The sequence below is a fragment of the Lissotriton vulgaris genome, chromosome 11, assembly GCF_964263255.1.
Source record: "Lissotriton vulgaris chromosome 11, aLisVul1.2, whole genome shotgun sequence".
In the NCBI taxonomy this organism is placed as follows: domain Eukaryota; kingdom Metazoa; phylum Chordata; class Amphibia; order Caudata; family Salamandridae; genus Lissotriton; species Lissotriton vulgaris.
This window is the reverse complement of record NC_141699.1, coordinates 877,203,459-877,219,227: the sequence shown is the minus strand read 5'-3', so window position 1 is coordinate 877,219,227 and position 15,769 is coordinate 877,203,459. Positions and strand designations below refer to the sequence as shown.

The following is a 15,769-nucleotide window of genomic DNA, read 5'->3' as shown; positions in this document are numbered from 1 at the left end:
TGGCTCCGATGGGAGCCATCGATAAAGGGCATTCAGTGGGCCCCCGATTTTGAGGACCGAGTCTCGTTGTATGCCGACGATATCCTTTTGTCCCTTACCTCCCCTCGTAAATCCCTTAACGTCCTGTTTGACGTTCTCACCTCGTTCGGCAAAAACTCTGGTTTGATCATAAATTGGTCTAAATCTTGTGTATACGTTATCTCGGGCGGCCTTCCCCCATTACCCAGTAGATTTCCCATTCAGATCTCTCAATCCGGCTTCAAATATTTGGGGATCTTTATATCGCTAGACCCAACTGCCCGCTATGAGCACAATCTCCTTCCTCCTCTCCAAAGATTGAAACTGGACGTGGTTCGGTGGCGTAGATTGCCGTTGTCGCCGCTCGGCCACGCGGCACTCTTTAAAATGATGTCTCTGCCCCGGTTTTTATACACACTCCAGAATTCGTTCGACGTCATTCCAGCAAGCTACTTTTGGGAGGTGGAAGGTTTACAGAGTAGGCTCGTTTGGGACGGCCGCGCACGTATTGCTCTTGCAAAGCTAACTCTCCCCTGGTATGACGGGGGCATGGCGCTCCCGGATATCAGGAGGTAATATTGGGCCTTCGAGTTGTCCGCAATCAACCATGCAATGTATGCACCCAGTCCAAATCCGGCTTTTGAGATGGATAAACATCATTTGCCCGGCGGTAATTACAATAGGGCGCTCTACTCTCGGACAGCGGGAAGGGATCTAACGGGACCCACTAAAATTGCGGTGCGTGTGTGGAAGGATACAAATGCGGCCATGGGATGGATAGATCGATTGACGCGAGCGACCCCTCTGTATGCGTCCGAAAGACTGGGATGCCTCTGGACAACGAAAGGTTTTGAGAAATGGGATATGATCGGTATAAGCAGAGTGGGTGACCTTTGGGTGAAAGGCGTGGTCAAGACCTTTGCGGTGCTTTAGGGTAAGTATGAGTTGAGTGATAGAGAGTTTTTCAAGTATGCGCAGGTCCGCCATGCCTTGACGTCGGTCTTCACTGCCGATGCTAATGTTCCCGAGTCCTCCCCACTCGAGGACCGTATACTCGATGGTCATCCACCCGATAGTACGATCTCATTGATTTATAAGAAATTAATCAACAATCAGGCAGAGCTCTTTGTTCGTCTCAGGGAGGCCTGGACCGGAGACGGATTGGAGTTGGATGACGAAGACTGGCAGTCAGCACTGTCTTCCCCGAAAGAGGTTGCCATTCCCGCCCGTCTCCGTCTCGTCCAACTAAAAATTCTTTATCAGGTGTATGTTACTGGTCCTCGTTTGGTTGCTATGGGCTTTTCCTCGGATGGGTTATGCAAACGCGGGTGTGGATTGAGTGCTACCTTTCTCCATATCATTTGGGAATGCCTTGAGGTGGCGGAGTATTGGAATCGTGTGCATGCGGTAATGGAATGTGTCACCGGGGTCGCTCTGCTGCCTGAGGCACGGAGATGCTTGCTGAATGTGTGGGAGCCGAATGATTACAACGTCGCTCAGGCCCGGTGGGCGGCCCTTGGGAACATGATCGCAAAGAGGGATATTGCGCAGCTGTGGGGTTCCCAGCGGCCCCCCACCGTGTCAGTATTCAAGGAGAATATGGACTGGTATATGTTCAGAGAGCAGACTGTGTATTTGGCTAGGGGCAAGCCTGGGGCGTGGAATAAAATCTGGGGTCAATGGAACGCCTACCGAGGGAACATCTGTACACCCCCGTTTGAGGACAATCCGGACATTTCTCTGTCCCCCTGATCCTGACATTCCTAGAAGAATTTACTTCTTCTCCTGATTATCTGACTTCCCCACTGACTCCCCCCCCTGGTCATCTCTATTGCCTTCCTGATTATTTATCCGGTATTGAAGGTCCCCCCCGTCGGAGCTCGACTTTGTCCATAATGCTTTCCGCCTTGAGATTTGTTTATCTGTTTTTTCTTTTCGGTCTTTTCTAAAAAGCAAAAAAAACTATATCCTGATTCCATCCTGCGTTGCTGAGAATTGCATCCTGTATTTTGCCGGACCTCTAAGGGATCCGTTGCTGCTCTGTGATGTTTTACGACTGCTTTTATGCTCTAGCGGCCGGCCCCTGTGGTTGTAGGCCCATACTTGTAATGATATTTGCATTGCACAATAAAGTTTAAAAAAAAAAAAAAGATAAGTGAGTAACGAAAGTGTTTTACTAAAAAGGGGGTTGTGGTCATAAGAAGTTTGGGAAGCACTGCTGTATAGAATTAGTGTGAGAGATAAATATTTGAAAGCAACTAACAGTGGATTAATTTAGTGAAATTTCTAGATGTAAAATTATCCCTCATGAAGCTGGAATGATATACAACGTAGGCTATGTGGGGTGAAAAGATAATACTCCTTTGGTATACAGCCGAAGCCCACTCTAGCTTTAGTTAAAAAAAATTGCTAGTATTGCATCATGCAGAAACCTGTGAGGTTAAGTCAGGCCAAAAAGACAGAAATATACAATAGATCTCAAGGTGGGGGGAACTGAGAAGGGTTCCTCACACAAAAGTATGGTGCATCAACTGAGAGATGAAGAATACATTTTACAGGGGTGAGTGTTTAAGGGGTAAGACTCGGCAAGAAGGGATTGGAGCAGTGACGGATCAATGAAGAAGGTGGCACAGCTTGTTTGACAAAGTAAACCGATCCTAGGGAGAGTGAACTGACAGAGGGCCTAAAGTTTTTCTTCCACACACCGTGATTATATGGTTATTAGTCGATGCTGTACAAAGAAATGTTATTGCAAAGTGTTGGCTCCTTTGGAAAAATGCAACAGGACCAATTAAAAGAGACACAAAGTTAAGAGAATAGTTAGAAATTGGTATGTAACTGTTACCACTGATTTTTTACAACGCATACCATTACCACGGATTTTTTACAACGCAGGTCATTTTACAACGGAAACCTTTACAACGCAATACACTACAACGCAGATACTATTACAACGCATACCATTACAACGTAAGTATAATATAGGTAAGTTTATCTTTTTTTAAAAACATTTATTAGTGGTATTTTGTTATGGGGTACAGGGGTATTTTTAGAGTTTAGTGTTGAGTTTGGGTTTTGGGGTACAGGGGTATTTTTAGGTTTTAGGGCTGGGTTTGGGTTTTGGGGTACAGGGGTATTTTTAGGTTTTATGGCTGGGTTTGCGTTTTGAGGTACAGGGGTATTTTTAGGTTTTAGGGCTGGGTTTGGGTTTTGGGGTACAGGGGTATTTTTAGGTTTTAGGGCTGGGTTTGGGTTTTGGGGTACATGGGTATTTTTAGGTTTTAGGGCTGGGTTTGGGTTTTGTGGTACAGGGGTATTTTTAGGTTTTAGGGCTGGGTTTGGGTTTTGGGGTACAGGGGTATTTTTAGGTTTTAGGGCTGGGTTTGGGTTTTGGGGTACAGGGGTATGTTTAGGTTTCAGGGCTGGGTTTGGGTTTTGGGGTACAGGGGTATTTTTAGGTTTTAGGGCTGGGTTTGGGTTTTGGGGTACAGGGGTATTTTTAGGTTTTAGGGCTGGGTTTGGGTTTTGGGGTACAGGGGTATTTTTAGGTTTTAGGGCTGGGATTGGGTTTTGGGGTACAGGGGTATTTTTAGGTTTTAGGGCTGGGTTTGGGTTTTGGGGTACAGGGGTATTTTTAGGTTTTAGGGCTGGATTTGGGTTTTGGGGTACAGGGGTATTTTTAATATATTTTACAAATAATAAAATTAAAATTAATGTTATTAATAAAATTAATTAATAATTAAATAATAAATAATTAAATTAAATAATACAAAAATAATTATTTACATTATATATTAATATTATATACTTACCTATACTTACGTTGTAATGGTATGCGTTGTAATAGTATCTGCGTTGTAGTGTTTTGCGTTGTAAAGGTATCCGTTGTAAAATGACCTGCGTTGTAAAAAATCCGTGGTAATGGTATGCGTGCTAAAAGTACGCGTGGTAACATCATACATCCTTAGAAATTAGATTAAGTGGGTCGTTTTTGGTCAATCCTCAGATAATCAAACTGTCAACCCAGGTTCCACTGATCTTGCAGGGCTCTGCGTTACATTTCACACTAGCTCATAGCTAACAACATTTGTGCAAATCCCAAAATATTGTTAAAACGGTAAAGACAGCATCTAAAGTACAGTCATATATTGTGGCTGATTGTAAAAGCATCATACTCACGGGTCCACACGTGTAAAGGGGAGCTGGGAAGGCTTTCCGCGGGATTATCCGAAGGCTCAAGTCCACTCTGGGTCACTGCGTGCAGGGTATATTTCTCTCCTGGACGCAAATTCCTGGAAGAGACAGTTGAAAATTAAAATGAGGCATTAAGATGTTCAGAGGCTGGTGGCTTGTATGTCCAAGCAGGGGCACAACTTGACCCGAACTTCGGGTGGCGGGGGAAGTACTTCAAGATGCTGTGGTGCGGCTACCGCCGCACGTAGAAACATCCTCAGAACCAGTACGGGAGCACCAATATGTCTGGGTTTTATGAGCTAACAAATGCAAACCGCGTTTGTGCATGTCTGTATTTTTCATGCTTCAGCACAATACAGCCAGCTTTATTGGCTATGTCAATAATTTCCATTCAGACAATAAGCACTGCTGGAGCTTCTAGAGTATTCATCACACCAGCAAGCTTCGGATGTCAGCAAGATGGCTGGTACCAAGTAAGTCTAGTGCATGTCTGACATACAGAAATGAAAGCATGAAAGCCTTATTGGCAACGTATATTCTCTTACCAAAAGCAACTAAAGACACATAATAAACAAATACTTTCATGGAACAAGAATATATGCATGAGGATCTCCCAATAAACACAAAAGAAAGTGCTCCCAAAGACATCAAGAAATAGACTTACATGAAACCTAGTAAAAGTGTGACACGTTTACTAGGATAAAGAAAATTATATGGGAATTCTATCGGAATGTCACAAAATACGGTGTCAAACGGATGAAGCATTCACAGAGCAAAGTAAAAGGGATAAATTCACAATGTAAAAACATATGTTTATATTGTTACAGAACAGACTTATCGGGGGACCAAGAGAATATTGTATATAATGGGGAGTGGTGGAAGCTGAAGCAAGATTCCATACATCAAGTGAGGGCTTAAATCCCCGAATAACAGACAGTGACACACAATTAAGGCATCATCAGGAATGAAGTAATTGGCCCAAAACTGCACAGTTTTAGGTCAAGTGCCAAACTGGATTCAAAACCAGGTCTCACGTCTTCTTTCTTAGCTGATGTGATAAAATATATTTTGCAAAAAGTTAACAGTTGAAATACACCCAAAGTTCACATTCACCAATCCATGTGAACACTTATATTATTTGGATATTTCCCTATAGGCATTATGCTGTGTTCCCCATGATGTCTAGTGAGTAGACCGAATGCAAATTATTGCAGTATGTAGTTATTATGCAGGTTTCGCACCTTGATTACGTTGTCTCTCATTAAAGTTTCAGTTTTTGTTTGAAGTCTGTTTTATTTTCTAAAACAAGAATGAGATAAAAGGTCCAAGTGTACACAGCGTTAAGCCTACAACCCATCTAGGGCCAGCCACGATGGTTTTCAAGCAATTCCAACAATGAAAAAAGGCATTGAAAGGCTAATTGAGACACAGCATGTCGCCTACAACCCTTGTTGGGCCGGCCGCGTGATCTAATACATGCAGCAATAATAACTTGTTGCAGGGTTCCTTGGGACCTGTTTAAAAACAATAACGTTGAGAACACGGGCTAGAGGCCCATAGCAAGAGTTCACAATACATTTTTGTTTATTGTGAACTGTTTTTGAAAAATGTGTATAAAGAAGTGGAGACGGGATCCACACAAATCAGCATATTACCTATGCTCAGAATATCTATTCATGTAACTAAGTGTATATATATATTGTACTAGCAATACATTTTTGGAAAATAACTTTCATGTTTTATTGTTGTAAACATACAAATTGACTGAAAAGGATTTTTATTTACTTTGGCAACTGCTTTAGGCACGGTGCTACCCACCCAGGGTTCATTCCCTGTTTGTTTTTTTTTAAGTGACCAAGGGACCCACGTCTGGGCACACCCTGCCAACTTAGGGCGAACAAAGCAAAACCAAAGGGGATGATGGACGCAGTGTTGAACATTGCAAGCACTCACCCCCAGTCAACTGATCTGAGTTTTATCCGGTCCTAGGATGCTTGTTTCCAGTCCAGGGAGGACCTGGCTTGGCAGTTCGGGCTGGACTGTTCCCATGACGCACAGGGTCAAGACTGATTTGCATATGGCTGGGTTCAAACTGGAATGGTGGGCAAAAAAACGATGGATTTAGGCCCAGATCTCTGTACTGGGGTGAATGTATGACATTGTTCTGCATTCTGTCAATCAACTGTTGTTTTTGCATTAAAGTATAATGTGACATATAGCATAAATATTTACGAAGTTCTGAGCAATGTAATGATTTATTAATAGTGATACATCCCCATTGTGCCTATCAGGGTGGAACAGAGAAAATGGTCCAGATGCTGAGTACCTTTTTTTACTGGGGTATTCTCTATTACTTAAAACAATTTACAAAGGGTTGATTAATCTTTTTTCAGTCTTTGGCAATACAATCCTTTCTTGAAACAGTTATGAAATGCTTTGACAGGAAACCACCAAAATGGCAAATTATAACTATAAAGCCAGTTTCTGTTTGAGAGCTGCTGGTTAAATATCTTTCACAAAATTACAGGTACGTGCCAATGGCAAATTTGCACTCAGTCATAATTTCTTTTTCCCCGAATAGAAGAGGGTTGACTAAAGATGCCAAAATGTAAATGTGTGCATGCTGCACCAGAAATGAATGATGGTAAACACTGTTGTCGGCCATGCTTATGAAGGAAGCGAAGCTGAGTAAAAAATTAGATGACATTTTGTTATGGTGAGCATCAACAGCACAAGACACACTAATGCAAGTGTACAATGAGAGATATGAGGATACCAGATAGAGACCAGGGCACAAAGCCATGTATGTGGAAAGGTGTGAGCATGCCACTATAACTTGGATACTGTAGCTCCAGCTGGTTGGCATCACCTGCACCACCAGCCAGTAAGGTGCTCATGTTCCTCCACCTGGACATATGCAGATGAACTCTCGCAGGAAGATGGAAAGAATAGCTAGCAGTCTAGGGGAATGCTTAGACCCTTTGTCTGCTGAGGCAACCATGATCAGAGCCTGAGGCTGCTGAAGGAAATGCCCCCTCCTGTACCCTTGAAGTGACCTACTCTCAAAGGCTTTAATGGTTCACACGTCGATCCACTGAATTTTGGGTTTGCCTGCTGCAATCGAGACAGGAAATGTAGTACCAGAGCGACTGACAGCTGAATCATCAGAAAATGACATGATGCTCTGAAGAAGCAAGGCACTGGCATGAGTAATATACATTGACAGCTGTGCTCAAAGCGAATGCAGCAGGAACTGACAGCAGTGACAAGGGCACAAGTTACAGGGTATGGCAGGATTAAGATCTGCAGGCACTGAAGGCAAGACTCAGTAACTGCAGCAAGGCTCAAGGACATGGCAACAGTAGGACTTGTGGCAACAGCAAGACTCAATGTGAGCTTCGGAAGTTTCAGGATATGTCGGAAGTATCTCTAACAGCATCTTCAGTAAACAAGTGTGACTACACATGTACTGTCAGAATGCTATTGAGGTGGGAATGGCAGCAGCATTTACACTACCACCAAAATACACATTATTAAGGATTTAGAACCCGCTCCAAAGACTGTGTAATCTGCATCCTGTGCTGTACATGTTCTGTCAGGGATAAACGTTTACACTACAGCAGTCATGTTGTGTCCGTTCTAAATGGATGTTGAGCTTGCACTGATGTTACCTACTGCAAGCAAAATGTTTGTTACTGACAAGGAGTACCTCTCCTGCAATGAAAGACAACTTGCACTGTAGGGGCCTGTATGTTGTGAAGCTCACATTGCTGCTGACCATGACATATATGTTATGTAAGAGAGGGAGGCGTACAGTGCTGTCATATAAGTTGGCCCTGCCCTATAAAGAAGTTTGCACTGCTGCTGTCCTATCTGTACCTGTTCTGTGAAGGAGAGACACATTTCCACGGATGCTCCTTTTCTACCTGTTCTGCAGGGAAGCTTTCACAATAGCTGTCCTTGTTGTACCTCCTGGGTTTGACAGCATCTGCCCGTTGTACCTGCCACCCTTGACTCACCGATTTGTTGCCCCCTGGGGGACCCGCCTGACCACCGGACACTGCTGGGAGCCAGACGCTGTTGGGAGCCGCCATTTTCCCGCCGACAACAGGGGACTACACTCCCCAGCAACTTTTGCAGCGGTGACGCCGGGAACCCGCTGTTGGCGCCAGGAGGCGCATAAGAGGGGGCGAGGGCTACCGCTGCGCTGGACACGCGCAGGCGTGGCCGGGCGCTGTCTGGGCGGAGCCTGGGCCAAGGTCGGGCTAGTCCGCGCCCATCGTAGCCAGGAGGAGGCAGGGCTGGGCCACCCTCTTTTCATCTATATTTCCGTGTCCCCAAAGACTAGGGTTAGTGATTCTGAACTTTAAGTGGCATTGTACTTCTTTTTTTTGTTAACAATTGCGTACATCAGGAGTAAGGGCAGTTGCAAGGGGACAGGGGGATCAGGGGTGGTAGGAACTCTTGATGCTTTCCTTATACGGGCAGAATCGGTACTTAATCATGAGATAGAGGTGACCCAAAGGAGACTTTCGCTAGATTATCGTCGTGCCTCCGCTGGGCTTCCTTAACTGGCCCCCTGTTGGTACCAGAAACAGCAGAAATAGTAGAATTATCGGATGTCCATGTCGAATTGATACAGCAACCGGCAACTTTATCACCGGCTGGATCATTAGATGATCCATCCAACATAGCCGGGGTCTCCGCCCCTACCCGCCACTCCCCCTTCAAAATTCTGACCCGCCAGCAACGATTAACTCATGCAAAAGAAGGGGAGGGTACTGTCACCGATATAGCTAAAAAAAGGAAAGCGGGTGGCATGCCAGCTACTTCACATCAGGTCAGCAAGGTGCCAAAAACTAGAGGGAGTACCCGGGGTAAGAAAGGCTGTGTGCACGAGGTTGTATTCCCAAGTACACCCAGCCAAACAAGTATCAGCACACAGGTCTGTTCTAGGCAGGTGTCGTGCGACCTGGAAGATCGAATTGTAGCAAAATTCGAAATAAAATTACTGGAATTGCTTAAACCTATCTCCTCTAAACTTTGTGACATAGATTCCAGATTGAATAAAATAGAGAATCAGCTTCCTATCCCCAACTAAATCCATCTATTGAAAAGACTAGTGGGCCCACTGCCTTGACTGGGGAATTAGCTTCTTGTGTCTAACCAGCCTTCAACCGTGGCTGGCGCAGGCTGCACTATTGTTGCTCAAGCTCCCCCAGTAATCACAGGTAATAAGCGTGTTTTACAAGTTAATGAGAGGCGAAGGAATGATTCAAGTGGGGACCCAAATAAAGGGTTGGACCAGGGAGAACCTTATTGTCAAAGTAGAGCCGACCGGTTCAATTTACCTCCTGAGGCTGACCCATACACTGTTATTTTGTCAAATGTACCCCCTTTGAAAACCGGAGTGGAGGAACATTGGGTCTCCTTTAGGAATAAGGCTCTTCACCATTTAAATATTTCAACAGGGCTGGGTAGCCGTTTATTTAAAGAGTTTAAAATGACCCGTAGGATTGCCTGGATAGGGAATTAGGTCAAACCAGTAGAGGTGACTGCGTGATATTGAATTTTGGGTCTCCACGGATTGTAAAATTGATTTTAGATAGGGCTGGAACTAGGCACTTAAGTGGGGATGGCATCAGTATTCTACCTCTAGGGGTTTTCTATCGTAATACACCACCAATGGTAAGAGAAAGGGTTGAACGAATGGACAAAATACAAGCCCAGGGAAATCACGAGTATACTGTACCTACCCATAACAGATTTGAAACATTCACAAGTCTGGAGGAGATAGATTGACTGGGCTCATCAGCATCAACCAAGACCATTACACCCAGCAGGTCGATTCACATTAGGGAAACCCTAGCACCAGGACCTTCTATTAGGGATAGGGTAACACTCACTGAAATCTATTAGGGTACGAAGATACTTAGTTGGAATATTGTGGGGCTAAAGAATAAGTCTGATGATGTTAGGTGGAGGGATTTCCTAAGTGAGTCTGACATCATTGGGTTACAGGAAACATGGGATACCAATGATCTGTTTTGTTTGGATAGCTATACCACTTATTCGACACCAGCGATAGCCTCCGCTATGGGGAGGGCGAAGGGTGGGTTGTTGACCCTGATTTCCTTGAAAATGGCAGGCACTCACACCAAACTGGAAACAGGCTCACCCTATTGTTTGGCAGTACATATTGTACTCACCAATGCTCGAACTCTCCTCATTGTGAATTTTTATAACTCTTTTGATAGAGTTTCTACAAATGAACACCTGGTCAGTCTGCATCATTTTCTTGAACTATATAATATGAAAAATATTAATTCTTATTCGGTTATTGTTTTAGGTGATTTTAATGTACATTGTAATAAAAATTGTTATGTTTGGGATAGCCTTAGCCCAGTAGATCAAGAAGAAACTCACTTTGAACATTCAATGCAGGGAGTTTATTTGGAGGAATTGGTGGCAGAAAATGGTCTCATTTATCCAAACACATCTAAAGGTGACACAACTGTTCCAACTTTTAAGGGCGACGGTATGCGTTCAAACATTGATTATATTTTTATCAGTGCAGCGCTGATCACCAGGGTTAGTGGCTACACTGCAATCTGGTCCACGTTTAAGTGACCATAATCTAGTCATTTTGACTTTGGTGGATGATGTTAAGAAACCTGAGAAAACTAATAGAACGGTGGGTAAATTAGATATACGCCCTACAGACCAAGCCAGCAGAATTAAATGGTGCCTGGTGGTGCCACAGGATTTCCATGCCAATCTACTGATTAAGGCAGGTTGTGAGATGTCTATTTGTATGAATGAAAGTGCTGGGGATAAGGATGTTCTTGTGGCTTACAGTAAAATTTGTGCCCAGATTGCCTCAGATTTCAGACGGCCATGTAGGGAGCAGGATACAGCAGGGGAGAAATGGTTTGACCACAATTGCTCAGTAGCCCATCGGAAGCTGCTGGCTGCTTTGAAATTAAATCCACTGGATAAGTCCATTATAGCAGCATTAAGGAAAACTTACAAAGTGGCACTAACAAACCGGAAAAAGATCAGAAATGATGCTTGGAATGAGTTATTATCTATTGACGTTATTAAAAACAGCGCCAAATTTTGGGAAGTAGTCAATAAACCCTTTTACCAAGACTCCCCAAATAACCACCTTGACTGTGGTATCCAGGAGCAGGCCTGGTGTAATCATATTAAATCTATACTCTATACTAATATAATAAAGAGAGAGCCCAAACCTTTGAGGCGGGTAATATCAGGATCTACAGCACCAATCACAACACCCAATACAGCATTGGAAAGGACAGTTGCAGCAGATGGACATAGGCTATACAGCTGGCCACCATATACATTCGAAGGGTAAAAGAACCTTAGGGGCAAAGTAGTCCTATGTGGGCGTGGGCCTTCTGCTCGGGACGTTGTGCTGGGGGCGTGTGCGCTGTGGTGGGGGCATGGCCATACAGCGATGGGCGCTGCATTCGCGACGTGTTAGTACTTCCTTGTGGCCGAATGCGTTGTGCTGGGGACGGAAATCGCGGAAATCAGGCAAAACAAGCCTTTGCAGGGATCCGTTGTGGGCATGTGGGGGCGTGTCCAACGCTACGTGTTAATACTTCCTTGTGGCTGTGTGCGTTGTGCTGGGGGCGAAAATCTGGGGGCGGAAATCAGGTAAAAGCTGGGGGCGGAAATCAGGTAAAACAAGCGTTTGCAGGGATCCGTTGTGGGCATGTGGGGGCGTGGCCAACGCTACGTGTTAGTACTTCCTTGTGGCCGTGTGCGTTGTGCTGGGGGCGGAAATCAGGTAAAACAAGCGTGTGCATTCTACTGGGGGTGGAAATCTGGGGGCGGAAATCAGGTAAAACAAGCGTTTACAGGGCTCCGTTGTGGGCATGTGGGGGCGTGGCCATACAGCAATCGGCGCAGCATTCAACAGGCATTCAGCAAAAAGGGGGACGCGGAAATCCTGCAAAACAAGCGTTCACAGGACTCCGTTGTGGGCGTGTGTATACTCGGACAACGTTGGGACGGGCTGCTAGTCAGTGTATGAAGGCGAAGATACCCAATGCCGTGCTAATACCACATTCAAGATCGAGGCGTACATTTTGTCATTTACAAAGCTAGAAGTATTAGAGGCCATAAACCAGATGACGAGCAATAACGGCGTTCCAGCCGATCTTTTTAAATCTGATGTTAAGACGTGGTCCAAAATTTTGTATAATGTTTTTAATAAGGCCTGTAAATCGGGATTACCTAGCACGTGGTCTGAGTCTGTAGTAGTACCTATCTTCAAAAAGGGAAATTGAGGGGATCCTAGTTGTTATCGAGCCATTTCTCTCATTGATTCTGCAGTTAAGGTGCTTGGAAGGATGGTACTTAGTAAACTCACAGGATGGCTAGCCAAAACGAAAACCCTCTCAGATCTGCAATTTGGATTTAGGAAAGGCAGGGACACAACTAATCAATGCCTCAATTTACACCTTTTAATTGGGAAGTATACAGTCGCCAAGAAGAGTACGCTCTATCTGGCGTTCATGGACCTTTCTTCTGCCTTTGACCGAGTGAATAGGTCCAAACTATGGGTTATGCTTCTCAAACTAGGTGTTGACAAAAATATTGTGCACTTCCTTGCTGATCTGCATAGGGATTTATCTGCCACCGTGAGATATGAGCAAAAGGGCAATTGCACTGGAGGAATACGTATTGCCAATGGTGTTAGGCAGGGGTGCATTTTGGCCTCTTTACTCTTCACCCTTTACATTAACAATCTGGACTCAGTTTTATGTGAAGCGTGTAAGGACATCCCGCGTGTAGGGAAATGCCTGATTCCGGCACTTCTCTACACGGACGATGCACCCTTTTAGCACGAACGGCGGTAGGGTTGCAACTTCTTGTAAATTCCTTTGCTGCCTTTATGAAATCTTTAGACCTCAGTGTCAATTTTTCTAAATCCCATATTATAATAACTGGTTACAAAGTGAAAGGGATTAAAACTTTTCACTGCGAGAGGAATGTGTTGTCTAGGGTCACCACCTTTCCGTATTTAGGTATTATATTTGATGACCAAGGTACATGGACACAACAAATACAAGCAAAAAGAAATGTCCTGGCCAGATCGACATCAGCTGTCCTTGGCTTTACAGGTAAATTGGGGGCCAGACCAATGCAAGCCCTTCTAAAAATATATGGAGCAAAATGCATCTCCCTCGCAATGTATGGTGCAGACATCTGGGGTATTAGGAATGTGAAGGCAATTTAAGTAGTTGAGAATATGTTTTTTAGAAACATCTTATCTGTCCCACAATCTACATCTGGCTTCATTGTCCATCAGGAGTGTGGAGCTGGTTTTGTGGAGGATTTAATAGCCATTGCACCTCTTTTAAAATGGATTTCCACCTGGCTGAACTCTGAATTAGAGCTGAACCAGAAAATCCTAAGAGATATTCTAGCTCTTGATTATGGGGATCGTATCCCCTGGCTGAGTTATGTCTATAAACTGACAGTGAAATTGGGTCGACCTGAGATATATAACTTGCCTGAAAATCTGGTGAAAGGGGATATAAAATGAGTAAAGGATTCATATTTGTCAATGGCTGCCATGGCTAGAGAAGAAAGGGAGTTGGTTAAGCCGACTGTAAGAGCTCACCAATTGTTAAAAACATCTTGTGCAATTGAACCATACTTAAATGTCGTCACAAACCCTAATCACCTTTTTCTACTGGTTCGATTCAGGCTGAATCAACTTCATTTCCTCCTCGCGGAATCACCGGGTTGGAAAAGGGAGGAAGATTTGGGGGTATGTTCCTGTGACGATTTTTCTGTTCAGGACACAAAGCACTTTATCTTTTTTTGTGAGCATTTTCTTCAAATTCGGAAGCGTTTCATTCTCCCAATTTAAAAAAAACAAAGGCTTGTTGCAAGTCAAGCCAGCCCTCCTTTATCTACAGCTATTATCGAATGTGTGGGAGACTTTCAATATAGCTAGCTTTCTCACCGCAGCGGTCAGACTAAAGAGGAAAAATAGGTTATGTATAATTCATTCTTATGAACTAGCTTGAATTAACTAAATTTAAGGATGCTCCAATTCTGAAATGAGTTTTTTAAGAAATTATCCAAAATGAATTGATCATTGTAGAAAGTGACCACACACCACTGTAGGTTAAACACTTTATTCAAGTATTGAAAACAGAGCGACATCCATAGCCTGCCAGTCAGGTACTCATCAGGAGTGCGTCTTGGAATGTTGACAGCACAAAGGGTCAGCCCAACCGGGGCAGAACAGAGGGGGGAACGGAATGTACCAACTTACATTTTAGGTAATTACAACACATCTCCTACCCCATAGCGGAACAGCAACCAGGGTATCTGCACGAGATGTAGAATTTCAGTCTCCCAGAAAACTTAGAACATCCCGAGTGGACTGATCTGAGGAACTAGGGCTTTACCTTGTCTGCCCCCTTACATGTCCCTTTCCAGTACACTTTGGATGTGAGTACATCTAGAATACCAATCCTGATATTTCCTGTTCTTCCTGCTTCTGTCCGTTGTCCTCCATCTCCTCCTCCTTCCCCTTAAGCCTTAATGGACCCATATTAGTGCCTGGTTCTTTTCCTTTTTCTGATTCACATGGAGATGACCTTGTCACGCCGAATGGCATGATTAGGTACGACCAAATCATTTCCTCAAGAGCTTTTCTCACATTAGCCCTACTCTTGCTATACAATTGTATAATCTCTTGGATCATCGGATGTCTCTCTTGAACATTACATTCCCTCTAGGACGTCACAATGTTGTACTTTGATGAGATGTAACCAAACTATTTAGTTCCTCACTCATCTGAGGTAGAAAAATCTGGACCTCATTTCCCAACACCAATGTTTAGAGGCTCCTTCCTTCCTTAACATTTCTGGACAACACACAATTACTGAGCTAACAGTCACATTTTCTACAATCTTTATTTCCACTCCGCTTGAGTGGTAGTCAAACAGGGATTTTGTGCTTCTGCCTCCCCTTCCTTTGCTTCCCGGGGTCCCACTGCTGATTTCTCCCTTAGGGTGGTTGGTACCTCAACTGCCGATATGCAGTCTTCCCTGCTCACTGAAGTCTTATTACTACTGAAACAACTCCTGCACTGTCCGAAGTAACTCCCTACCATGGTTTCCACTGTTGGCCACCCGTAGTGTACTCTGACTTTGTTTACCATTAAATTGCAACCTAAATGACCACCATAGGTCACCGTCACAATACCTCCTCTCATGATCTCCTGTGGTACTATTTTCCTCTCTCTGTACACATTCTTTCCTTGGAAGATTAGTTTGTTTCTGTTCTCCCTAAATTCCCTCTCCTGCTCTCCTAGATCAAGAATTTTCTCTTCTTCCTCTTCTACACCTTGGCTAAGGGTGACCCCTATTCCCTTAGTGTTTATATCCATAGTTATTCCTGTGTCCCTTGCTGTGTCTAACTGGCCCAGAGAAGGAACATTCATTAACTTACACTTGCTTTCCTCACAGCCTAGTCCCTTTTTGTTAGTGCTCCCTTCCGTTTT

General features: G+C 44.1%; 1 protein-coding gene across 1 annotated transcript in view; it reads right to left on the bottom strand.

The window, feature by feature from the left end:
* SNED1 (sushi, nidogen and EGF like domains 1) overlaps positions 1–15,769 on the bottom strand; it is a 2,960,801-nt gene that overhangs the window by 507,557 nt on the left and 2,437,475 nt on the right. The window contains exon 23 of the mRNA XM_086944023.1: positions 4,198–4,310. Within this exon, the coding sequence (XP_086800149.1) occupies positions 4,198–4,310 (113 nt within the window). The remainder of the gene's footprint in view (positions 1–4,197; positions 4,311–15,769) is intronic.